The sequence below is a fragment of the Gadus chalcogrammus genome, chromosome 15 (genome assembly GCF_026213295.1).
Source record: "Gadus chalcogrammus isolate NIFS_2021 chromosome 15, NIFS_Gcha_1.0, whole genome shotgun sequence".
In the NCBI taxonomy this organism is placed as follows: Eukaryota; Metazoa; Chordata; class Actinopteri; order Gadiformes; family Gadidae; genus Gadus; species Gadus chalcogrammus.
Window position 1 is genome coordinate 10,320,926 of NC_079426.1, and position 25,142 is coordinate 10,346,067.

The 25,142-nt window shown below is 48.0% G+C and overlaps 2 protein-coding genes across 3 annotated transcripts in view; both read left to right on the top strand.

Moving 5' to 3' along the window:
- dlg5a (discs, large homolog 5a (Drosophila)) overlaps positions 1–19,634 on the top strand; it is a 47,478-nt gene extending 27,844 nt beyond the window's left edge. Inside the window, exons 17-33 of one of the 2 annotated variants that reach the window (XM_056610200.1) lie at positions 1,249–1,369; positions 1,698–1,842; positions 2,482–2,618; positions 3,382–3,471; positions 4,326–4,494; positions 6,688–6,850; positions 8,828–8,961; positions 9,475–9,642; positions 10,033–10,219; positions 12,040–12,188; positions 14,003–14,173; positions 14,475–14,665; positions 15,122–15,265; positions 15,690–15,817; positions 16,079–16,188; positions 16,814–16,923; positions 17,054–19,634. In XM_056610200.1, coding sequence (XP_056466175.1) covers positions 1,249–1,369; positions 1,698–1,842; positions 2,482–2,618; positions 3,382–3,471; positions 4,326–4,494; positions 6,688–6,850; positions 8,828–8,961; positions 9,475–9,642; positions 10,033–10,219; positions 12,040–12,188; positions 14,003–14,173; positions 14,475–14,665; positions 15,122–15,265; positions 15,690–15,817; positions 16,079–16,188; positions 16,814–16,923; positions 17,054–17,157 — 2,421 coding nt within the window. In that variant the 3' untranslated portion in view covers positions 17,158–19,634. The remainder of the gene's footprint in view (positions 1–1,248; positions 1,370–1,697; positions 1,843–2,481; positions 2,619–3,381; positions 3,472–4,325; positions 4,495–6,687; positions 6,851–8,827; positions 8,962–9,474; positions 9,643–10,032; positions 10,220–12,039; positions 12,189–14,002; positions 14,174–14,474; positions 14,666–15,121; positions 15,266–15,689; positions 15,818–16,078; positions 16,189–16,813; positions 16,924–17,053) is intronic. The other variant, XM_056610201.1, reaches the window with a different exon arrangement.
- A 3,796-nt stretch (positions 19,635–23,430) lies between these two features.
- The window catches only part of kcnma1a (potassium large conductance calcium-activated channel, subfamily M, alpha member 1a), a 163,331-nt gene continuing 161,619 nt past the window's right edge, over positions 23,431–25,142 (top strand). The window contains exons 1-2 of the mRNA XM_056610202.1: positions 23,431–23,793; positions 23,918–24,527. Of these exons, the coding sequence (XP_056466177.1) occupies positions 24,234–24,527 (294 nt within the window). The 5' untranslated portion in view covers positions 23,431–23,793; positions 23,918–24,233. The remainder of the gene's footprint in view (positions 23,794–23,917; positions 24,528–25,142) is intronic.

Below are 25,142 nucleotides of genomic sequence, written 5' to 3' on the forward strand. Positions count from 1 at the left end.
AATCCCTCGAGAAATACATTCTTATCTCATAATACACCTCCACCACAGAACCCCGCTCCCACCGGCTCACCTCTATGACGGACCGTTTTATAGCCGTGTCCTCTCTAATAAAGAGACGGGATGTTTTTTATTTTCTAAGTTCAAATTGAAAAGGAATATCCAGAAACCCAGGGCCCCGTGTCTTAAATCACCTCGGCTTAGCAGAAGCTGTGTTTCCATTCTGTGGTGGGATTTACCACCGGGGGCCCACAGACGTGCTCACTAGCCTGATTGATATCTTCGCGTCGTAGGAGGGGGGGGGGGGAAAGCCACCCTGCCCTAAAGCGCTGAGTCAGTGCCTGAGGCTACGTCGACGATAGCCTAGCGACTGTCGCTCGCTCACCTCGTTGCTCAGTCTCTCCATCATTCTCTCTCTCCTTGTTCGATCGTATTGTCTCCAGCTCTCTTCCTCTGGGATTTTCTCCTTCTCGTTTCCTCTCTCTGTGCGCCGCTCTGTCTATCTGTCACTCTCACTCTCTGTCACCCTCACTCGGTCAATCTCTCTGTCACCCTCACTCTCTGTCACCCTCACTCTGTCACTCTTTCTGTCACCCTCACTCTCTGTCACCCTCACTCTGTCACTCTTTCTGTCACCCTCACTCTCTGTCACCCTCACTCGGTCACTCTTTCTGTCACCCTCACTCTCTGTCACCCTCACTCTGTCACTCTTTCTTGTCTTGTTCACTCTTGTTCTCCTTAGCTCTCTTCCTCTTGCTCCATATCGGGGTTCTTTTTACCTCTCATCATCCCTCTCTCTGGTCTCACACACTTTGATTACACTCTGCGTCCCTCGCTCTCTCGTCTTTCTCTCTCGGTCGTTTAGCGTCTTTTTCTCGCTCTTGTGCACTCTCACTTCATTTTCCCTAACTACTTTCTTCGACTACTACCATTACTCACTAGGGCCAACGCGTGGAATCTAACGATTTGCTAAAGCCTAATAGATTACATCTCCTCTTGTTTTATACAAGGTTATTGTTCACATGGTCCCTGTTCAAATAGAGAAATTCAAAAAATGCAAATGTAGAAAATATGAGGGGAAATGTTGTCCTATTAAATATATTTGCTTATATCGTTCCTTCTGATGTCCTTGGGTTCTGTGGGCGGGGAGGCATTTGCTGCTGCATGAGTTCCTGCTGTTTGCGTCACCGTGTGTGTGTGTGTGTGTGTGTGTGTGTGTGTGTGTCATAACGTGTCCATCGCCTCCCCCAGAGCTACTCCCATGAGGAGGCCCCCCTGGAGCTCCGGGAGACGGTCCGCTCCTCCCCCAGCCGCTCCCACCGACACAGCATGGGCTTCCAGCCCACCCTCTACAACGGCTCCCTGCCCCCTAGTGAGACCCCCACACACACACACACACATACTCCATATGCACACGCAGGCACGCACACGCCACACACTCACACATGTTCACGCATACACTAAGGTTTAGGGATCTTTCAAATATGCTCTCAGAGACGCAAACCACACGCCAATTGACACACACTCGCACACACTAATGGACACACACACGCACACTGTCACATATACACACACACCCACTCACACACACACCTACTCTCACACAGGTACTAATATATGATGATTCACTGAAAGATAAGTTTCCGCGGGCCTTTTGAGGGGTACGTCATTTCTTTGTGTGTGTGTGTTTGTCTCTCCAGATTCGGCCCACCGGGGTCTGTCTCCGTGCCCCGCGGTGACGGCGGTGATGAGGAACCCGGTGTACACGGTGCGCAGTCACCGCGTGCACGCCAGCAACTGCCCCACCGTCACCTCCCCCGTCAGCCACATGCACACACACACTAGGTGAGTTCCAGTTTAACACACACACGCACACACACAACAGGTGAGTTCACACGGACCAGACCCACACAAACCAGGTGAGTTTCAGAGTCTCTGTAACAAAACGTGGGTGTTGGATAAGCTCTGAAAACAGTGAGCGTCTGAATTGAATTAAAAGTTCAAGTACATATCGAACAAAAAAAGTATAAAACTTATGTAACTTATGTAAGATATAATATTTAGTTGGCCTTGTCATTTGGTCTGGTAAAGAGAGGCATTGTTGGGGTGTTGTATCACCCGAAGAATTCATTTATTTTCAAAGGGCTTTATATGCATGGAAAACGGTTAATAGTCAAAGGTTAATAGAAAAATACAAACCGTTTTTAAAGGGTAAATAACCCCAGATCCGCCTACGAGTTTCGAAAATGCTTTCAGTATTCGGAAGGAGACAACTTCTTGTACTTTACAGAGACTCCTCCACGTTTAACAACTTTCCTCATTTGAATCCAAAATACCATGAGGCCCAAACGGGGCACTTTGAACAACAAAAAATAGATTTTTGGCTTGAACTTACACTCTCAAAAAAATGATTTGTAAGAAGGAATGTACAGTGTAAGGTTAGGTTAACTCTCCTCCCGGTCTCCCCCCCCCGGTCGCCCCCAGCCCCCAGCACCAGGGCCGGCTCAGCCTGGACCTGAGCCAGCAGAAGCGGGGAGGGGACTATGTGGAGACGTCCTCCGCCACGCGCGCCGGCCGGGCCTCTCACGGTACAAACTCACTGCCATCCAGCGCCCGCCTCGGTCAGTCCCACGCACTCACGCGGCTCCTCGCACGCGTGAGCACATTCTGCCATTCAGTCTGTTACCCATTCATTCATTCATTTGTGCTCGTGAGCACGCACACGCTCGTTGTGTGTGTGCACATCCCCACAATCTGCGAGTAGTATTGTTGACGTGACTTTTGTTGCACTTTTTCCATCTCCGTCTGTCTGTCTTTCCTTCTCTCTCTCTGTCTGTCTCTCTCTCTCTGTCCTTCTCTGTCTGTATGTCTCTCTCTCTCTGTCTGTCTGTCTGTCTGTCTGTCTGTCTGTCTGTCTGTCTGTCTGTCTGTCTGTCTGTCTGTCTGTCTGTCTCTCTCTCTCTGTCCTTCTCTGTCTGTCTCTCTCTCTCTGTCCTCTCTCTCTCTGTTCTCTCTCTCTGTCCTCTGTCTCTGTCTCTCTCTGTCTGTGTCTCTCTGTCTGTGTCTCTCGGCCTCTCTCTCTCTCTCTCTCTCTCTCTCTCTCTCTCTCTCTCTCTCTCTCTCTCTCTCTCTCTCTCTCTCTCTCTCTCTCTCTCTCTCTCTCTCTCTCTCTCTCTCTCTCTCTCTCTCTCTCTCTCTCTCTCTCTCTCTCTCTCTCTCTCTCTCTCTCTCTCCGTCTGTCTGTGTCTCTCGGCCCCTCTCTCTCTCTCTCTCTCTCTCTCTCTCTCTCTCCGTCTGTCTGTGTCTCTCGGCCCCTCTCTCTCTCGACCCCTCTCTCTCTCGACCCCTCTTCTCTCTGTATCCTCCACTCCTTCCTCCCACCAGGCTCCTCCAACAACGTGGGGTACCGCACGGAGAGGATCAAGATCCCCTCCACCCCCCGCTACCCTCGCTCTATGCTGGGCTCCGACAGAGGTACAGGACCCTGCTGTGCTACAGTACCCTGCTACTAAGCACAGGTTTACAGCACTTATTACGTCGATCCCAGACGAGATTGCTCTGCTCAACACGTTAAAGTGTCTCAAATCCTTTTTTTACTTAATTCATTTAGTTTGGTTTGTTTCTTTTGAGTTGTGAGATAGGAGAGGGTTTAGTATTAGGGTTAGTTGTTGTTTAGGGTCAAATAATGTACAACACGACTATTAATTACGCTTTAACTAACTTAATTAACGCGTATTTCTATTTTTCAAGAGTGACCTGGACAAGAAAATACTTTGAATACATATTAAACGTATATTTGTGTATAGTGTGATGAAATGCACTATGGGTATTTGTTCCAAGTGATTGAGATGACCCCACTACTACAGTACTACTCCTGTTCTTGCTTTAGCATATTATGTCGTTTGGAGTAGCTTGAGAAGCCACTAGTGGACGACCGACAACCACATCATGATGTTGTGTTTGATCTCCTCAACAGGCTATCCATTTATGTTCATTTAATTCTATTTTGTTCGTATTACCTCTGACGTGGAGCAGGATATTGATTGGGGGGGACCCAAACCATAGTCTTAAAGCCCACGGAGAGCAGTAGAGGTGGTAGCATGGTGGATACACCCTGCCTAACGTGTATTGATTAGACGTCTAAACGGCTTGTGCTGTGACTGTTTCCATGTTCCCAGCCACTCTCCGCAGACCCTGTGTACCACAGCTCAGCCGAGACAGCTTACCCCTTAACTTGATTTTCTCTCACTTTTCCCCTTTTCGTTCTCTTCCTCTCTCATTCTCGCTTTCTTGCTCTCTTTTGCTCTCCATTTCTTATTCAATCCCAGGCTCCCTCTCGCACTCGGAGTGCAGCAGCCCCAGTCTCATCACCCCCCCACAATCGCCGCTCAACCTGGAGACCTCCTCCTTCGCCAGCAGCCAATCGCAGGGCTCCATTTCCACCTTGCCCCGGATCTCCGTCAGCCCCCTGCCAATGGGAGAGCGCCGTAAAGACAGGTACGCCAGGTACCTTGCAGAGCTTAAAAAGCAGAGCTTTCGGTGCAGGTTATAGGGTGCAGTACATATTGTTATATGTACTGTGCATTGGGATGAAGTGACTTCAGTCGAATCCGGACGGAAAGAACCTCCCAGTTGATTTGCAGCCGTGTGATCCTGTACGGTCCTTTATCACACGGGGGAAGTGGGGGCGGGGCTGGTGGTTGCTTGGTTGCTAGGCAACTAGTGTTCTGTGGTGGTCAGAGATATCTCTCTTCCTCCTCTCGTCAAGAGTCCATTTGAAGTAGCAGGGCTCTGGGGGAAATTCCCTCACACTTTAAGAGTCCCGCTCGCGGGAGGGTTTGGGATCTGCCAAATGTGTGGCGCTCCCGTCCTCGTTCTCCCCCTTTTTTCTTTTTCTCTCTGTCCTGGCAGTCTGCCGTGTTAGATCTCTCTTCTGTGTTCCTGTGTGTGCGCTTGTGTGTTTGTATGTGAACATCGATGTCCACTCGTTTACGTCTTCTCTGCTGCTTCCTTCCCGTTTTTTGTGTCCTCTCTGCCTTTACCTCTCTTTCTGCGTCTTCTGCTGCTCCGCCAACCTCTCTGTCTCCCACCTGTACTCTCCACCTCCTCCTCCTCCTCGTCCAGACCACTGTATCGTAACCGATCTTTCCTCAGGCTCCCTCTGGCTGCGAGGCCACGGTTCTCCTCTCTCAGGAGCCTCAGGTTCGTTGTTGCCCCAGCAATAAAAGGAATATCCTCAATCATCTCCCCCCCCCCCCCCAAAACACACACACATACGCACAAACACGCATATCCCTTCTCCCATCCAATATCAATGGTGCGCCAGTGATATTGTGGTGAAGGCTTCAAGGCACTATGAGGCAATCGTCCTTCCCTCCCTCCCTCCTTCTCCACCGGCCCCAAACAATGATGCGTCGTCCAGTCCGCCGATCGCTGGTTCATGCTATGTGATGCTGTGTAATTACACTTGCATAGCATGCTAGTGCTAGCATGCTAACTGGCGCTGCACAGGTGCCCTCCCTTCATAGGATGTAACTCTCATTCTATATGGTATCTGAATGTTTAATGGTAATAGGCTGCCCTATATGCTGCCTGCTTCAGAGCCAAATCCATCCCAGAAAGCCTCAAAGGAAATCCCAATGTTGCATGCTCAAAGATGACCGCACAAGCAATACATATATAAACTTATATATATATGGGTGTACATTTATGTTACAAGCCAAGCTAAATCATTGAGTCTGCCTTTATATATTCATGCCATGCATTAAAATTCAGTCCTCAGCTTCCTTGGTTGCTGAACACAGTTTCACTTTGGCTGCTAATCCCCTCCTCTGTCCCTTCTCCTTCCTGAAGCCATGTAGCGTTGCAAAGCCAATTCTGGATGACGTTGCACATGCAGGTTTAATCTGCTACAAGGAAACGTCCTGCATGCGTTTCCTTTGATGCTTTGTGTGGTCTTTGTGGTTGAAAGCTGCGTGCTGGTGAACATGTTTGTGTGCGGGACTTGGGGATAGTTACACGCTCACTCTTACACGCTCACTCTTACACGCTCACTCTTACACGCTCACTCTTACACGCTCACTCTTACACGCTCACTCTTACACGCTCACTCTTACACGCTCACTCTTACACGCTCACTCTTACATGCCACACTTACATGCTCACTGTTATATGCTCACTGTTAGATTCTCACTCTTACCCACTCACTCTTACACTCTCACTCTTATATGCTCACTATTAGATTCTCATTGTTACTCACTCTTACACGCTCACTCTTATATGCTCCCTGTTAGATTCTCACTGTTGCACACTCACTCTCACACTCTCATTGTTACAAGCTGACACACACTCTTGGGCAATAACTGTTAGACACTCACAAGCACTCTTACACACTCAATCTCACACACACACACTCCCTTACTCTCTCACACACACGCACACACTAACCCTCACTCGCATACCCTAACCCACATACCCTCACACACACGCACACACTAACCCTCACTCACATACCCTAACCCACATACCCTCACACTCAAGCACACTTGCACACAAACAGACTTCTGCACTCTTTTATCCTCTTGCACTCACATACTCGTACGCCCTCACAGAGTCCCTCGCTCACTGCTCCCCTTGAAACCCTGTTATGTCCTCCATCAGTCACCCTCTCCTCCCATCCCCCCCCGTCAGGCCCTACCTGGAGGAGCCGCGCAACGTGGTGGTGTACAAGGGGGCGGAGCCTCTGGGCATCTCCATCGTCAGCGGGGAGAACGGCGGCATCTTCGTCTCCAAGGTCACGGGGGGCAGCATAGCGCACCAGGCAGGGCTGGAGTACGGAGACCAGCTGCTGGAGGTACGTGAGAGAGAAGGCTCTAGGAGAGAGAGACAGTAGGCTCTAGTGGTACAAGAGAGAGAGAAGGCTTTAGGAGAGAGAGACGGAAGGCTCTAGTGGTACGAGAGAGAGAGTAGGCTCTAGGAGAGAGAGAGAGAAGGCTCTAGTGGTACGAGAGAGAGAGTAGGCTCTAGGAGAGAGAGACAGAAGGCTCTAGTGGTACGAGAGAGAGAGTAGGCTCTAGGAGAGAGAGACAGAAGGCTCTAGTGGTACAAGAGAGAGAGAAGGCTTTAGGAGAGAGAGACAGAAGGCTCTAGTGGTACGAGAGAGAGAGTAGGCTCTAGGAGAGAGAGACGGAAGGCCCTAGTGGTACGAGAGAGAGAGAGAAGGCTCTAGGGGAGAGAGACAGAAGGCTCTAGTGGTACGAGAGAGACAGAAGGCTCTAGGAGAGGGAGACAGTAGGCTCTAGTGGTACGTACAAGAGAGAGAGAAGGCTTTAGGGGAGAGAGACGGAAGGCTCTAGTTGTACGAGAGAGAAGACTCTAAGAGAGAGAGACAGAAGGCTCTAGTGGTACGAGAGAGAGTAGGCTCTAGGAGAGAGAGACAGAAGGCTCTAGTGGTACGAGAGAGAGAAGGCTCTAGGAGAGAGAGACGGAAGGCTCTAGGAGAGAGAGACAGAAGGCTCTAGGAGAGAGAGACAGAAGGCTCTAGGAGAGAGAGACGAAGGCTCTAGTGGTACGAGAGAGGGTGAGAGAGAGAGAGAGGATCTAATGGCAGTGGTTTAATAACTGGGGGCAGTATGGGGACAAAACTTTTCTTTCTACAAACTATTGAAATTAAAGTTATATTAATTAATAATATGCGTAAAATTTATGGAAATGTGTTTCTTTTCAAATGGATGGAATTGGGAAGTTGGGGTGCCGTGCTATGGGGGCTTCCAGCAGGCTGGGAAGTTAATTCTGATGACGGCGTATTTAATACCGTTCTCCTACTGGTGTTTTTGAATCAGGAGAGGTACAGGCACTGCCAGCTGGTCCTACCCACAATGCCATTGGCTTAGTTATCCCCGCATGCTCTTTGATCCGCGGTGTTCTGGATGGCGATGGCGACGTGGGCGGACCCCCCCATCCGCCAGCAGCCGAGCCAGCCTTGTGATGAATATCACACAGAATGGGGGCTGGCAGTTTATAAATATGCATTAGTGACTTTATATACGTACCGCCAGCCAGGTCTTGAGCACTTCAGGATCGAGCCTGTAATACTTGGCTTACGAAACAATAAAAATCGCTGCATCTGTTTTTGTGTTTGTGTGCTTGAGAGCAAACAAACTCAGCCCTCAACCCTCACCCCCCCCCCCAAACACTGCATGTATTTGGCGAAGACTCAAGTTTCAAGTTTATTTTCAAGTGCATACACAATAAGCACTAAGTAATCCATTCATACACAACATTTAAATGTGTTTTCTCCTGTCCTCTCTCGTTTTTTATCTTTCTATCTTCCTTTCTTTTTTATGTTTCTGCTTCTTTCGCTCGCACTCGCTCCCCTCTCTCTCTCGCCCTTCCTCTCTCTCTCTCGCCCTTTGCTCTCTCGCCCTCCCTTTCTGTCTCGCTCTCTCGACCTTCTCTCTCTCCCCTCTCTCTCTCTCTCTCTCGCCCTTCCCTCTCTCTCTCCCTTCCCTCTCTCTCTCGCCCTTCCCTCTCTCTCTCGCCCTTCCCTCTCCCTCTCGCCCTTCCCTCTCGCCCTTCCCTCTCTCTCTCTCTCTCTCTCTCTCTCTCTCTCTCTCTCTCTCTCTCTCTCTCTCTCTCTCTCTCTCTCTCCCTCTCGCCCTTCCCTCTCGCCCTTCCCTCTCGCCCTTCCCTCGCCCTTCCCTCGCCCTTCTCTCTCTCTCTCTCTCTCTCTCTCTCTCTCTCTCTCGCCCTTCCTTCTCTCTCTCTCTCTCGCCCTTCCCTCTCTCTCTCTCGCCCTCTCTCTCGCTCCCCCCCCCGCTTCCCACACCAGTTCAACGGCATCAACCTGCGGATCGCCACAGAGCAGCAGGCGCGGCTCATCATTGGCCAGCAGTGTGATACCGTCACCATCATGGCCCAGTACAACCCCCACATGTACCAGCTGGGCATCCACTCCCGCTCCAGGTGATGCTGCTGCTGCCTACTTACTCGTGTTCAAGAAGCACACACAGACCTCCAGTGTCTCTCCCACTGGTGCTTTTACAGTTGCAGCGTAGGAATCATTACTACTCTCTGGGAGCTACTAGTCAATGTAGCTGGCTGCTAATGCAGTACTACGTTCACTAACAGGTCGACTCCTCGTCACATTCACATACATACGCTAGGGCAGTGGTTTCCAACCACTGCTCTAGGAGTGGTTGGAGTCGGGACCCACTTTGGGCCGTTTAATATGTATATGGGGTTGCGGGAGATATTTATAATGATTGATTGACAGGTCTCCTAAAGGTCCTTTTGTATACAGACCCATGACCCTTCAAAATTCCGCAGTAGGTCATCTAGAGAGAGTCGGTGCAAAGACAACTTGGCCATAATAATTTGCCGACATTGAAATCGTCTATACATCTTCTTCGTTTCTTCATTAATAAAACCGATTCCGATTCATTTCAACGAATTCATGAATTCATGTGCTCCCCACAGCTCCAGGCTGGAGCCAGTCAGCTCCGCCCCGACCACGCCCCTTCCCAGCGGCACCCCCGCCCCAGACACTCACCCCGTGGTGGACACCCTCAGTGAGCAGGACGAGGGCACGCTCACGCCCTCCTCCAAGCAGACGTCCCCCACCACCAGCCCCAGCAGCTGCATCAGGTCGGTCGGCCGCAGGCCGCGCACGTCGCGCTCAGCGTTGGAGCGTTGGTTTAATCATAAGCTCATGTTTGGTTGGACTTTGTTGTTGTTGCACTTTATGCGTGGACTATTATTGTGTTGCTATGCACTTATGCCTCCCCCCTGCACTCAGCATCCACTTCAATATATGATTCCACTGACTTCAAGTGGGAACACCAATAACTCTCGGTGCGCCCACTTTGATAAATGTTTTTTAGGGACCTGCTTGTGCGGCCTGTTATTTGTTTTGCCATTTCATCAGTCTTCACCGCGCAATTCACTTATTCCCCGCCTCACCTGTAAGTCGCTGTGGAGGGAAACGTCCAGAGCTTAACCGTCCCCTTTCCCGCCCCCTCCCTCGCGCTGACCCAGGAGGCCCTGTGACGGCGGCGGGAAGGGGGTGGGGGAGCCCCGGCTGGTGACGGTGCGTCGGCCCGGCGTGGAGGTGGGCGTGACGCTGTGCGGGGGGAACCTCCGGGGGGTCTACGTGGAGAGCCTGGAGGAGGACAGCCCGGCCAGGGGTCCCGACGGCCTGCTGCCGGGGGACCTCATCCTGGAGGTAGGCCTGTGTGTGCGTGTGTGCGTGTGTGTGTGTGTGTGTGTGTGTCTGTGTGTGTATTAAGTGTACACAAGGGCTGTATGAGGGGTCGGGGATAGGGATGGGGGTGTGTGTGTGGGGGGATTTCTAGATTATTTTCTCCACCTAGTAGCTTAAATGTCACGTTGGTGCTGTGTTGGATGATGAAGGTAGGTTTCAGATCCGCTCTTGGTTGGGATACGATTCGGTTACGGCAGAGCTTCAAGGAACTCCATTAAGGGTTAGCCAAGGAGTGTCTGGCAGCATGGCAGAAGGGACAACAAGAAAAAAACAAAAAGATCAGACTTATGTTCTGTGTTTTAATAATGGATGGGTCGCAATGATGGGTAATGCGATGCATGCCAAGGTGCCAATTCAGATTTATTCACATTCAAAGCCTTTCAAGCGTTAAGCGAAAGAGGACAAGCAACGTTTTTAGATGATATGCCGACATACGGTTTTGTCGTCCTTTTTGACAAAACGCTGCCAAACAGACAAATTCCTATACATGGTGTCAATTAGTTAGAAACGTAGAACTATCGATCTCTATTGGTCCAGTTCAAAGTTGTGACTACGGGGATGTGTTTTGACTTCTTAATAATTAAAGCAGAAACATATTTTTTGAGTCAGATATAGGGTATGCTATTTCTATATAATTTTTCATATTTTTGTGGATTCAAACAAAATGTAGCCTAAAAATAAAATACCTCTTTCTGCCTACATACCTCCTGCCCCAGAAAAGAAAGGATAAAGTCGTATCAAATCAGGAGACTAAATAGGAATGACATTTTTAAGATGATTCAGTCATCTCATATTATATACATCTTTGGAATGGGGGCAGGATATTATAAGGACACCATCTCTGCCAAGATGTTTCAGAATTTAGACCGCTTTCATGACGCTGTGTTTTTTTTTTGTCTTTCATTTACTGAAAAAAGAATGAGATTGCTAAATAACTTATAAATAATTCATTTATCAATTGAACCCAAACCCAAGGGATACATTTTAGATTCCAGAAGACGGAATCAAAGCAGTGAGGGGTAGCCAAAATAGCTATTTTTTTGTTCTTTGTACATTTTTTGTTGACGTTTTGGTTCCAATATATCTTCACTGAAGTAGGCCACTTCGAAAGCGGTGATTCTGTCGTCCAACTGCCCCAAAACTTTTTCCGTCCGATCGATCGCTTGGGCAGCCACTGAGTCCGCCGCGGCTGCTGCCAAAAGCAATCGCCATTCCTCTCTGCCAATCACCGATCTGTATTGATCGCCTGTTGTGATCGCCCGCTCTCTGGCTGTGAGTGATGGGTCTAGCAGCCAGTAAAATCACAGCCAGGACCAATCCTGGCTTTTCACATCACACACACACACACACACACACACACACACACACACACACACGCACACACGCCTTGAAGCGTAACAACACCGTTTGTCATCAAACCCCATTCCCTATCCCCATTTAGTTCCTACTCAACCCCCCCCCCCCCCCCCCACCCCCCCCCCCCCCCCCCCCCCCCCCAGCTCACCTCCACCGGTGCCTGCCTGATGAAAATCAATACGGGGAAAACAAGTTTTAATAGGACCCGAAGCTCGGACGGAACCGTTCTCGGCGCTCTTCCGTCCCGTCGCTTGCAGGGTGTTTGTAGGTAATAATTTCCCCCCTCCGACGGAGGAGAGCACCCAGTGGTGCCTCATAGTGTCCCCCATTGACTTTGGTTGGTGTCGTGAGCGCGTGCCTCATAGTGTCCCCCATAGTGTCCCCCATTGACTTTGGTTGGTGCTCTTCCCGCCGTTTGCTTGCAGTACAACTCGGTGAGCATGAGGAGCAAGACGGCGGAGGAGGTGTACGTGGAGATGTTGAAGCCCGCCGACGCGGTCACACTCCTGGTCCAGCACCGGCCCACCGACTTCAGCGCCCTGAAGGACACACCGGGGGACGGCTTCTATATCAGGTACGGGGAGAAGAGCGAGCGAGCGCGCACACACACACACACACACACACACACACACACACACACACACACACACACACACACACACACACACACACACACACACACACACACACACACACACACACACACACACACACACACACACATCTCCCCCCCCCCCCCCCCCCCCCCTCATTGTAAGGGGCTATTTGTGACCGCACCCTAAAGAGCTCATAGCAATTTTCCAAAGTACCCCCCTCTCCGTCCCCGCACACATGACCCTATATATCAGGGGTGCCCAACCTTTTTTGACCCAAGATCTACTTTTCAAGTAGCCAACCTCCCGAGATCTACCAGCAAACCTACCTTCAAGCGGGGGGGGGGGGGGGGTAGAGAACAATTGTTGACGGGGGGGTAGGTAGAGAACAATTGTTGACGGGGGGGGGGGGGGGGGGGGGGGGGGGGGGGGTAGAGAACAATTGTTGACGGGGGAGGGGGGGGGGGTAGAGAGAACAATTGTGGGGGGGGAGGGGGGGGGGGAGGTTGTATCGTGAACCTACGGACTTCAGTGGGGGTTTCATTCCGTCTGCGCACGGCACCTTCTCAACGATAATCAATAATCTTCCTCCCACTCAGGGTGAAAATGGTAGGTCTTAGCTTGTTTCCCCTCAGCCATGCCAACGTTTAGGAGTGTGTAACTACTGTTGACGGCTTTCAACTGCTGTTAACAGCACATGCGCTACCGCACGTATATGTCCCGCGCAAATTTAATTTTATTAAAAAAAAAAAAAAAAAAAAAAAAAACTTTTTTTTTTTTTTTTTGCTTCACCCCTCGCGATCGACTTGGGATCTGTCGGCGATCTACTGGTAGACCGCGATCGACTGGTTGGGCACCCCTGCTATATATAGACACACCACTGAGCACGGCCCACTGGAAACGCCCCAATCTCCCTGATCGAACCTGTGAGGATCACAATCGTGACCCAAAGATAAGCCCCCTTTCTAATCTCTCAGCAGCCCTCCCGCCCTTTTCATGATGTTCTCTTGTCACGACGCGACAGCCAAGTCACGACGCCGCTGCCGCCGACGCCCACTTTCTGACTGGGAAAAGTTTGCCGTGTCCCAGACGAGCGGCAGGCAGGCAGGGAAGGGGCTTTGAAGCCTGTTTTCCTCTGTAAAGGCAGACGTGGCGTCGCAGACACACTGAACCTGTTCCGCCTTCGTCTCAGCCAGCTGCCTCCCTTCGCCTCGCTTGTCGTACGGGCGAGCGAGGACGGGTTGTCATGTGCAGTAAATAGGGAAGGGGATCGGGCAGGCTGTCACCCATAGGCCGCCTCGGGGCGGGGGCGGGGGGGGCCTGACTTACGAGGGGAAATGCAGCACTGTGCATTAAGTAGATGGATTAAGTAACTCTCTCCTTCCTCTCTCTTTCTCCTTCTCCCGCTCTCTCTCTCACCACCTCCGTCCACTCCTCGTGTTTCCCCTTCTCCGTTCATCTCCGCCCGCTCGCACTCCACTCCTTCACCCCAACTCACCCCGCAATCAAACCCTGGTGTCGTACACCCGTGCATGTCTCAATGACACCCGGCTCTCATCTGCACCCGCCCCCACCACCACCACCACCCTCAAATCCACATACCATCCCAACCACCCTAACCTTTCATCACCACCACCCCCCACCCTCAAAACATTACCACCTCCTCCATCACTCACATCAACACCCCACCCACCTCCGAAACCTAACCCCCCCCCCCCCACACACACACATTTTCCCATTGGTCTCCTCCTCCTCCACCACCACTTCACTCACCACCACCTCCTCCTCTTCCCAGAGCACTTTATGAGCGTGTCGGGGAGGCGGCGGGGGACCTGAGCTTCAAGAAGGACGACATCCTCCACGTGGACCAGTCCCTGCCCAAGGGCAGCTTCGGCACGTGGATGGCCTGGCAGCTGGACGAGAACGCACAGCAGATCCAGCGGGGCCAGATCCCCAGCAAGTACATGTGAGTGGCAATGGGACTCCCCGCACATGCGCTTCAATATTGGACATGCATGTGCACAGGCACGCGCGCACAAACACACACACACGCACACGCGTACACACGTACACACGTACTCCCGCATGTATGTGTGAATAATGAAAACTAGCTTCAGTGATGGATTTTTTTCTCTCTTGCTGGTTATTGAAATATTAACACTGACCTGACCCCATACTATCATTCTTACCAGTATGAAAAGGACTCCCCCTCCCCTCACAAACGCACTCTTGCTCACTGTCTGTGTGTCTGTGTGACTGTGCCTCAGGATGGACCAGGAGTTCCACCGGCGCCACAGCATGACGGAGCTGAAGGAGGACGGCGGGAAGACGCTGTCGGCGGCCGCCCGGCGCTCCTTCTTCCGGCGGAAGCAGAAGCACAAGCGCAGCAGCTCCAAGGACAGCAAGGAGACGGTGGCTCTGGACGCCGTCAGCACAGACTCCATCCCTCTCCTCGACGGTGGGCAGAACAACAACACCACACACAACCAGCTGCCAACTGTTTGAGGCAAACTGGTGCCAAGGAAGGATTTAAGCTGATAAAACTCTAAGGGCTGAAGTCTGAAAGAGAATTTACATTCATAATGCAATTTATGAATCGACAAAATAAAATCAACCACTTTTACAAAATAGTCACCGATGCCAATTAAGTATTTAAGCAAAATCTCTAAAGTATTAGTTCCAAAATGGTTAAGGGCATCCCTGCAGTGTACGAGTATAAAACCAAAACTGTCAAATTATTTGACAAAATGGCCCCCGAGGACAAAGCAAGATTGAAGATAATAGGCTTAAGTATTATTTGCTTTAAGCGTTTAATCGGTGACGACCATTGTGATAATTTTCTAGTTTCCCTCCTTGTCTCGTTCCCCCCCGTGTGCCGGCGGTGTTCTGCGTGCGTCTCTCTGTGGCGGCCCAGACTGTCTGAGCCTGGCCTACCAGAGGGTCCAGAAGGTGGAGTGCTCGTCCCTGCGGCCCGTGCTGGTGCTGGGCCCGCTCAGCGACCCCGTCAAGGACATGCTGGTGAAGGAGTCTCCGGGGAAGTTCTGCAGATGTGTGCTCGGTGCGTTGGCCCCGCCGCCCCGTCGCCACCTGAAACGCCCGCATCAGTGGCGCCCTTTAAAAATAGACTGAAGGCTGTAGCTTTTCTTCAGGCCCGTGTACTTGGCCAATTCTAACTGCTTGCAACTCCTAACTATTTCACAACGTTTTCCATCAAAAATAAATAAATAATTTTTTGCAAGACAATATTTGCCAATATAAAGTAAAATAAGCCCTAAACGTATTTCTTGTCTTAAATCGACGGAAATAAAAATCACCCAATTTTCCCTCATTTGGTTAGGCAGAACATCTACACGTCTCCATAGTGTCTTCACTGTGTCTGAGTGTTGTGTTTGTCGTCCTCCTTTGGTTAGGTTCTCTGCAGAACATCTACACGTCTCCATAGTGTCTTCACTGTGTCTGTGTGTTGTGTTTGTCGTCCTCAGAGGTGATGAAGGCCTCTCAGCAAGCCATCGAGCGCGGAGTCAAGGACTGCCTCTTCATCGACTACAAGCGGCGGAGCGGTCATTTTGACGTGACCACCGTGGCCTCTATAAAGGAAATGAGTGAAAAGGTACCACCGCCCTTCCCATGATCAAACTCTATCAGAGCCAATCTGGGACTGCACTTAAAGAGACAAGACCGAAACCGGGGATGTCCAATACAAGATGTCAGCAGGATGTTACAGGAAAAAAAAATCCCTTTCCTGTAACTGGCAAATGTCAATAAGTGTGATATAATACGGTATCATCAGCAGGTGTCTCCAAACATGATATGTTCTCCAACAGTTATTTTTTTGGTTTGTTTGTTTGTTTTTTTCCCGCCTCTAAAACAGGACTGCCACTGCTTGCTCGACATTGCCTCCTACGCTATCGAGAGGCTTCACAGTGTTCACATCTACCCCATTGTGGTGTTCATCCGCTACAAGAACGCCAAGCAAATCAAGTGAGTAGCATCTTGTTTACCAAGCACCATGCAAAACCCACGTCTTTTATAGGATAGGATGAGATTCGACTTTGTGCTCACCTCAGAGAAATGCATACTGAACATTGCTTATCGACGATATATGAATACCAGCGATTGCATTTTACACATTGACATATTTGGCTCACAGTTGCACTTTGGTCATGTATGCATGCACACATAAAATGTTATTATATATATATGAATATATTTTTTAAAAGTGTTAAGGAATCATTCATTTTATTTATTTGTCCTGATATTGTTCAAATTAAATCTTTACCTTCTCATTATTTTTGTGTGAATTCAACCGCCAAATACTCCCAATACCAATACTTCGTCTGACAGCCGTGAAAGTCGATGAATCTAAAAACATTTGATGTATTGAATACTGTCATCTGTCCGTCCCCTGTTCTTATACGGGGACGGACAGCATGACCTACAGCACATCAAAATAGAAAGTTTTACACTTCTCAAAGGCTTAGGGTCAGTGTGTTGGTCGAGGGTGGGTTGGTGGATGGGGGCCGAGGAAATGTGTGTTGAGTGTGATTGGGGGGATATATGAGGTGGGGGTGCTGAACGACTCACTCACTCCCGTGTCCTCAACCAGGGAGCAGAAGGATCCGGTTTATCTGCGGGACAAAGTTTCTCAAAAACATTCCAAGGAGCAGTTTGAGAGTGCCCAGAAGATTGAGCAAGAGTACAGCAAGTTTTTCACAGGTCAGTCAACACGTGATGTTTACAAACTATGTTTCGGTACATTCATATGTTTACCTCACAGTTGCATATTTCTACAAAATAATCGAATCCCTAGTTTTCATAATGAATAAAAAACGTCTTTATTTTGCAGGGATTGTCCAGGGTGGCACTCTTCCCTACATTTGCACTCAGATCATGACTATAGTTGATCAGGAACAAAGTAAAGTCCTGTGGACACCCGTTGGCGGTCCCTAGAGGCCACCGTCTGCAACTACGGGAAGCTGCACCTTCCTCATCAACCTTCCCCTCTCCCAATTCTAAACACTAATTATATCTTTCAAATGCTATACCAATAGGTACACTACATTGAATTACACATGTAAAGTTAAATATATATATATATTTTTATTTCGTATTATCTTTGTAATCTGTCCCGCCTACAACTATTATTATTATTATTATTATTATTAATATGATATGTTCTGAAGCAGGTTTAGTAGCACTGGATACTCGACATCAGAGTTCATAAGTTCTTCCTTTCGAGATTTCTGGTTGTCGCCGTTGTCGTCGGCAACGCCACAGCACACACATCTGTTTACATTCAGAAGAAGTGTCAGGTTTTTTTTTAGCGTCACATGTTTGCTTTGAGTGTGCGTCTCTTAATTTTTGACCCAATCCCAAGCAACTCAAATGAAGAATCCCAGACCCTTACCCTCCGCACCAACTGACATCAGTTTATTTTTTTTACATTGACATGCCCATTCTATGTGCATATACGTATGTGTCTGTGTGTGTGTGTGTCCGTGGGTGTCAGTATGTCTGTGTGCGTGCCTGTGTTTCTGTATGTATGGCGGCACAAAATCTGTGGTTTTGTTTCCACTCCGGTCATTGGTTGGATTGAGTCATGGCTGTCGATGTTGGCATGTATTCAACGTTATAAAAATGGAAGGCCAGGATCAGACACCAGATTCCTGGTGAAGTTTTATGTAAAGGGTGTGAAGGCACCAAACCTCTTTATATTATATAAATATATAATATATATATATATATATATAAGTATATAGAGAGAAAGAGCCAGAGATATATCTATATGTATGTAGCTGTGGTCTTACTGAGCCTGAGTGCCAACAGTGATGGCCATGAAACTCCCATTGAAACACATATTGCCGTTTGTTTCTATGCATTGTGTTCTTACAGTAGCTGGGTGTTTATAGACGGTTTACAGGCCTTTCTATGGTGCCTTTTTTTTGAAGGGGAGGTCTGGTCTGAAAACCAGCGTCCCGGTTACAATACCAGTACCTAGGTTCATCTTCTTTTAACTTCTCAAATGCAACCCACGATGAACCGGTTCAGGTGTCGGTGACCGGAGGACTGTGCTTTGGGACCAGTACAGCATAGAGCAGCCGAGCACTTGACAATAGCTGCAAACAGGTTGGTTTTACTTGAGGGCAGGGGCCAAAATGGCGGCCAACGGGTTTTAAAAAAGAGAAAGAAAAGATCCTCAAAATGCACTCCAGGGCAAGACAGACCACTGTGTAACTTATCATACTCTGTCGCATATATTTAATGACACTATAGAGACTATATCAAATGACAGTATGCAGATTCACCTGAGAAATATAATAAATGACATGTATTTTCTAGCTAGGTCATAGACCTAGCATACTTTTAGCCGTCAAGTCATGTCTTAGCAGGTAATGGCATGTTTTTTTTTTTTACGGTTTGGTTTTGTGGTTGTTCGTCAGTCACATATCAATATGACTAGAAAAAAATACACTATATTGCAAATTGCAGGGTAATATCGTAACGATTTTCCTGGGATCCATATAAATGTTAGTAACGTTTTATTGTTATTTAATTTTCTTTCTTTTTTTTTATTCTAGAGGCAAAATTGTCGGTGAGGTATTCTGCCCTTCCTCAAACCATCTGTATTTTTTGTGCCAAAATTCACTATGGCAACTTTATCCCTTTGTATTACTGTTTTGCACTTGTTTACCTGTGAACCTTAAACTTGTATCTGTTCCTAGGTTTTCAGTAGACTATAAATAGGTACTGTTAATTTCTACTGTAACTAATTCACTTTCTTTTGTATTGATTTTGTTCCGTACATTTCATTGATGGCCTTTTTAGTCTTCATTTAGAAAAAGAAAATGCTCTTTATTTTGTTGAAAAGGGATCTCCTCTTGCACAGCTTACCAAGGTAAATTTGTCCTGAAGTTTGACTGTTGGGCTACATATGAAATGGACATAAACAAATAAAATGTTGCTATTTTTCTGATTTAGGTAGTGTTCTATCAAACGAAAGGGATACAACAGAAAACTGTTGTATTTTTAAAGAAGTCCAGAAGCCGGGTACTGATTACATTTGCTTTCACTGAGAGAATGTGATTTCTATGTAATTATACATAAATATGAGAGAATAAAGCTCATTTTCTGTATCACAACAAACTGTCTCCATTATCACTTAATGGGCTGTGAAGAGATCACACTTCTGTCAGCCCAGCGATTTATGTTGTGAATTAATCTCAGGGTGGCAAAAAAATGATTTGTGGGGCGAATTAATTTGCCACCCTTTTGTTTGGGCTCAAGAAGAAAGGCATGTCTATTTTGATCTGGGAGTGATGGAGATAACATTTCAGGGCGCCACATTCTTCAAGTCTTAGGCTGACTGCTAGGGGTTGCTACGCTTTTAAAACCATGCAGCACATCTCTCTGCCTGCCCAGCGCATTTTAACCCTCGCTGTTGGTCCACGATGATTTCAACACATTTCCAGTTTAGTAGGCCAACCTAGCATGAGTCTCATAGTCTCAAGTGATGCTCAGTGTTGATGCAATTAATATACAAGTATTGATGGTGGGGGCCAAACATTAATCCCTTTATCCGACAGAGTAGGACACTTCCGGATGGAATTGTCGAGTATAATACTTAAGATGGATGATAGTTACAAGCTATAAATAATTTACTTTTCCAAGGAAGTATGAGGCAATCCGCTGCCTTTGTCGAATAAAGAAAATGATTAATACAGTGTGTCCATTCTCAGGATTACCATTTGTTTTTTTTCAATCTAATTAGCCTGGGGACATGCTGTGAACTCTGAGCATCCCAAGCTGTAGGCCACTTTCTGCAAGCTCTGAAAAGCAGGTCACATGGTCCCATGCCCAATGATGTCACAGGACAGGATTGCCTTTCAGCTGCCTACCCTGCTCATTTGAGCGAATGCGCACACATCGGCCCGAAAAACAACTGCTTTGCTGTAAGCCTTATGGCTATACAGCAGCTTCACATACTGGTGAGGTTGGCTCAAACTTCACGGTGTAAGGCTCTAATGGAAGCTCAAACTTTAAACCGGTTAACATATTGCTACTTTTATCCTCAATTATTATTAATGTAGATTTATGTATAATTTACCGCTCTGACAACATGGCTGCACTTCTTTGCTGGTATTATTCATGAAGATGATTAACTGTAGCGTGCTAGAACCTAGAGTGTGCATCGATGTTGGGCCGCTTTTAACATAAAGCTTACATTAGCATTAACGATTCAAATTATAACCTTCGCTAATTATATTTGGTGCGTGTTTAAGGCTTTGTGAGCATGTCGCAGTGATTTATTATTAGATATTTGGAATTCCCACACGAGTAGACCATCTACTTTCCATCTCCTATCAGAACTAATGAGGATCCACTACCTCAATCTCGTGGAATAGTTCTCAGATGGAAAACACAGAACTCTGCAACTCTTTCGGTGTTTGGTTCGCAAACCAGCCCTGATTTGTTCCGCACATGACTGATGAGTCTGCTGCGCTACTAGAACAAATTGATCACCACTTTTTGTACATTTTGGAAAACATGATCAACACTGACTATGCGGAAAGACCGAACATCAACACGCATTCGTTCTGTGTGCCAAATGTGTCCTTGCCCAATTCATATTCCATCTGTGAAGTTTCTTCCTGGCTGTTTTGGAAAGCCTGCGTCCCTCCAGCTGCCCTGCTGGGGTGCGGGTTTCAGAACAGCTGTTGATGTCTTTTCCGAACTTGAGAAGACGGCGTCCTGACAGCCAGCGATCTGCGGCGTCCACCCTGCAAGACCTCCGCCTCTTCCCAGGCCAAATCTGCTGTCCACATAGCGAGGAACTCCCCCCCCCAACCCTCTATTCCTCTTTGTGCTGTGTTGGGTGTGACTGGGTTAGCTTAGCTCCTCTCTTCCTCTGGTTGGGGTAACTTAAGAGTTCCTGGGTTAGCTTCTCTTCCTCTGTGCTGGTTTGAGTGTGCCTGGGTAAGCTCCTCTCTTCCTCTGTGCTGGGTTGAGTGTGCCTGCTCGAGCTGTTGGAGTTGCTTGCCTTACCTTCTCCTCATCATGGCACTAAATAAATGGCACTAAATATGTATATCCGTCTGTCCTATCTAGCCAAATTGTTGCCTATGTGTCTGTGCTTCTGTCGGCCTATCTGTCTCTATCTATTGCTCCACCGTTTCCCTTTATCTTAATGCCAGAATCCGCAATTGGCCATATTTGAGTGATGTGTCAATTCTCAATAACTACATGAACAGAAACCACTAGCTTGCCAGCCTCTCCCTCTATTGTAACTGAGTGGCCATAGTGGCCAGTGTACTGGCCAGCAGTAAACATGATTGACTGTGAGAACCTTCATGTATAGAATGTGCAGAAGCCCCAGCTATGCATGACCTCACTGGGAGGGAGGTAGTTAACGCAGGGATTTGGCTGTAAACTCTCCAGTGTATGGGGGTGACATAGGATGCCATTGTCATATTTTCCGTGCACACTGTAGTAGTAGTAATAGTAATTAGGGCCTTTAAGTTGGAGACAGGGTGAAAGTAGCCATGATATTCAGTATGTTCACACTGCAAGTACTCCTGCAAATATAACTAGCGTCTACAGCAGGGGGTTTCCAACTGTGGGTCACGACCCAAAAGTGGATCACACCTAGTGGGAAGTTAAATAGCCACCATAAACATTTATATTATTTTTAAATATATGCATGCCTATATACCTTGTCTGTTTTCCTTGTTTTACATTAGTTTATATGATGACTGACAAAGGGAATACTGTATTGAAGAGATGTTAATAACTTATTATTTACTACATCGTAGGGGAAATGTTGGCCTATTTTTTTTTTTTTTGCCTGGTGTGTCCTTGAACAAAGGTACCTCAACAGGTTGCTCATATCATGAACATTTGGATTCGGAAATCCCTGTAGACCCCTACCTATTGTCCCAAGCAGAGCTTGACCTTAACATGAATAATAGGATTTTCCTTTTACACCGGACAGTTCCTAGTTAAAACAGCAGGGGGCCGAGTGGGAGGGAGCTGTCCGTGGGCTAAATCCTTATGTCTCTATCGCAAACCTCCCCCACCGCGCATCTTCACCGCATACATTAACATTCTCTAAGCCTATATCATCCAGGGAAATATGCGTGTTCATTTACACCGACATGAGAACTCAATATTTGTATTAGTAGCAGTAGTCGTATCCACAAATGTGATAGACAGACTATTCTACATTATATCCTAATGATGGACGATCGTGTCTAGCATTTTATGGGCCGGGTTTCGGATTCCGTTACAGCAGCTGATCCTGTGGGAGCATGTCCTACGGCTGGTAAATCAAGAAGTTACATTGGCAACCTCAAGCCTTCCTTAAAACACGAGGAAGTTATCTTTGACATGGACTTAGTGCAAGATATGGTAACATACAATTCATTGGAATATTTCCACGAGGCTGGGTAAGCCTGTTTATGACATAATAACTCCCATTATTAATGTCCTGGTACTAGCAATAAAATAGGCATATGTTCAAGCAGAAATGTGTCCAATCGACCATTGAGACAGTAGGCCAACTGTGGTTTTTATTAATACATTACTTTTCCCCATTAAAACAACAGCTCTTATTTCTGATGCCTAAGAAAACCCAGTGAATGCCCCAACGGGTGTGGATTTGCGTCCACTTTCGCTGGAGATGAGCGTTCATGGAAGTGACTGGACGGGTTATTGTCAGTTTATTGCACCGCGACCCTCAGGATGAGCAGGGTGACACAGGTGGCTGCATTTGCCCGAGTCGCTGCTCCCGGGTCAACACTTATCCAGGGGGCAGGCCCACCGACGGCAGAACCCCTTGGCTTGGACCCTTGAGAAAGTCCACGTTTCCAGAAAATAGCAAAAAAACGCAAAATAACTTAACATACTTATTCTTTATAAAAACATATACTTACATATAACGGGATTTGGCCTATTGGCCTACACAATATAGTATAGTTTACATATTGTCTATGTAACCACAATCTACATGACGGTAACTGAAATATCCTCTACTCTGCAAATGCGTATAGTTTTATAGAAGAGACATGCGTCACTTCGTTTACAATAACACACAAAAAATACGCAAAGCGCAGCCTACGACTGCGGCCGTGGGAGGAGGGAACATCCACGCGGTATGAACGCACTCTGTCCATCTTTATTATTAGAGCCTCCTCCCCCCGCTCCCCCCCTACCTGTAAATCTCTCTGGCGTCTCCGGAGCCGAAGTGACAGGCGGCTCTATAGCTGGCCGCTCCGCGCAACGGCTACAGGGGCACCGAGCAGGGAGAGAGACACAACCAGAGAGAGAGAGAGAGAGAGAGACAGCCCAATTCAATTTACGCAGCAGTGACAAAAAAATAAAACAACAATCCGCATTTGTGACCACGTAGGGTTAATATTGCAGCGAAATCCACAGACCCTGAAATACACATTTCGAGTAGTTATTTAAGATTATTCCGCCGGTTCATCGATTTTATTGACGCCGAAGGAAAGTGACATCGATTCTGTGAGCGTCCGTCGCTCGACTGGATCTCTTCATGGAAGACGGCTGAGAGGGAGAGAGGTCGGACCGGTAAGGACAGGCTACGATCATTTATCTTCGCCGCTTGTACTTAAATCATAAATAAACACAGAGGCAGCCCTCATGGCTGCCTCCAGACAAGACCATCTTTAAGCATGTTGTCGTTCGCCCTCAGAGACTCGGAAACCCCTCCGAAATGAGAAGTGTGGAGGATTCGTCATTGCTGCGGATTTAAATGCCTCTCTCCAAGAGGGCACGGAGGACCGCTTATTTCGGACAAGTTCACGCGTGTTGTCGTGTGTGCTGTACGCCGTAGACCCCAGTTTACGATTCATATGTTACCCTGCTGAAATACACACGGACTCAAATCCGTTGGGCAAGAAGAATCGAAGGTGAAGAGGGGGAATTTTTTTTAATTATTTTTTTCCCCTAAGCAACATGGCTGGCGAGTGGGGCTGGGGACGGTGGCACGGACTCTCCAAGGCGCCTCGATGCTAGCCGAAGCAGGTGGTCCCGTCCCCCGTGGAAGCGGCAGCTCTATGAGGACAAACAGTATTAACTCTAATAATATACACAAGGACTCCTCGATCTTCATGTCTAAGATGGAAGACGTGGTCATCCCGTTCTCCTCCGAAGTCCCCTGCGACAATAATGGACAGCGCATGTGGTGGGCATTCCTCGCCTCCTCCATGGTGACGTTTTTCGGGGGTCTCTTCATAATTCTGCTGTGGAGGACACTTAAGTATCTGTACACGGTGTGCTGCCACTGCAACATCAAACCCAAGGTAATGTGTGTGTGTGTGTGTGTGTGTGTGTGTGTGTGTGTGTGTGTGTGTGTGTGTCTGTGTGTGTGTCTGTGTGTGTCTGTGTCTGTGTCTGTGTCTGTGTCTGTGTCTGTGTCTGTGTCTGTGTCTGTGTCTGTGTCTGTCGGTGTCTGTCAACAACAGTCAATAATGAGGATCCCCTTGTCCACTTGGCTGTTTCTGGTGTGTTGCTGCTGGCTGCATCCGTAAAGGCAGCGGTGCGCATAAATGTTTCATGTGCGAGTCTCTAATACCGTCCCTACTGTTTGTATACCCACGGAACCCCCGGTGCCAACACTGGGGCATATTGCAGCATCTTATAATTTATGCATCTCCTTTTATTGCCATATGGATGTACTTGCTAGCTCCCTCACTGAGCGAGAGGCAAGAGAGAGGCGAGAGACGCTTGGTGGTGGAGAGTGACTTGTGGTGTATACACTTTAAATGAGATGAAAGAGTATTGGGGGGGCGGGGGGTTTGAGAGTCCCTAAGCTCCGTGGCTATAAACACACACATACGGGGCCCCGTTGGCCAACCTATTGACACCACGTCCTGGTGCCATATGTACAAGGCATGTAGATCCCGTGACATCATGGA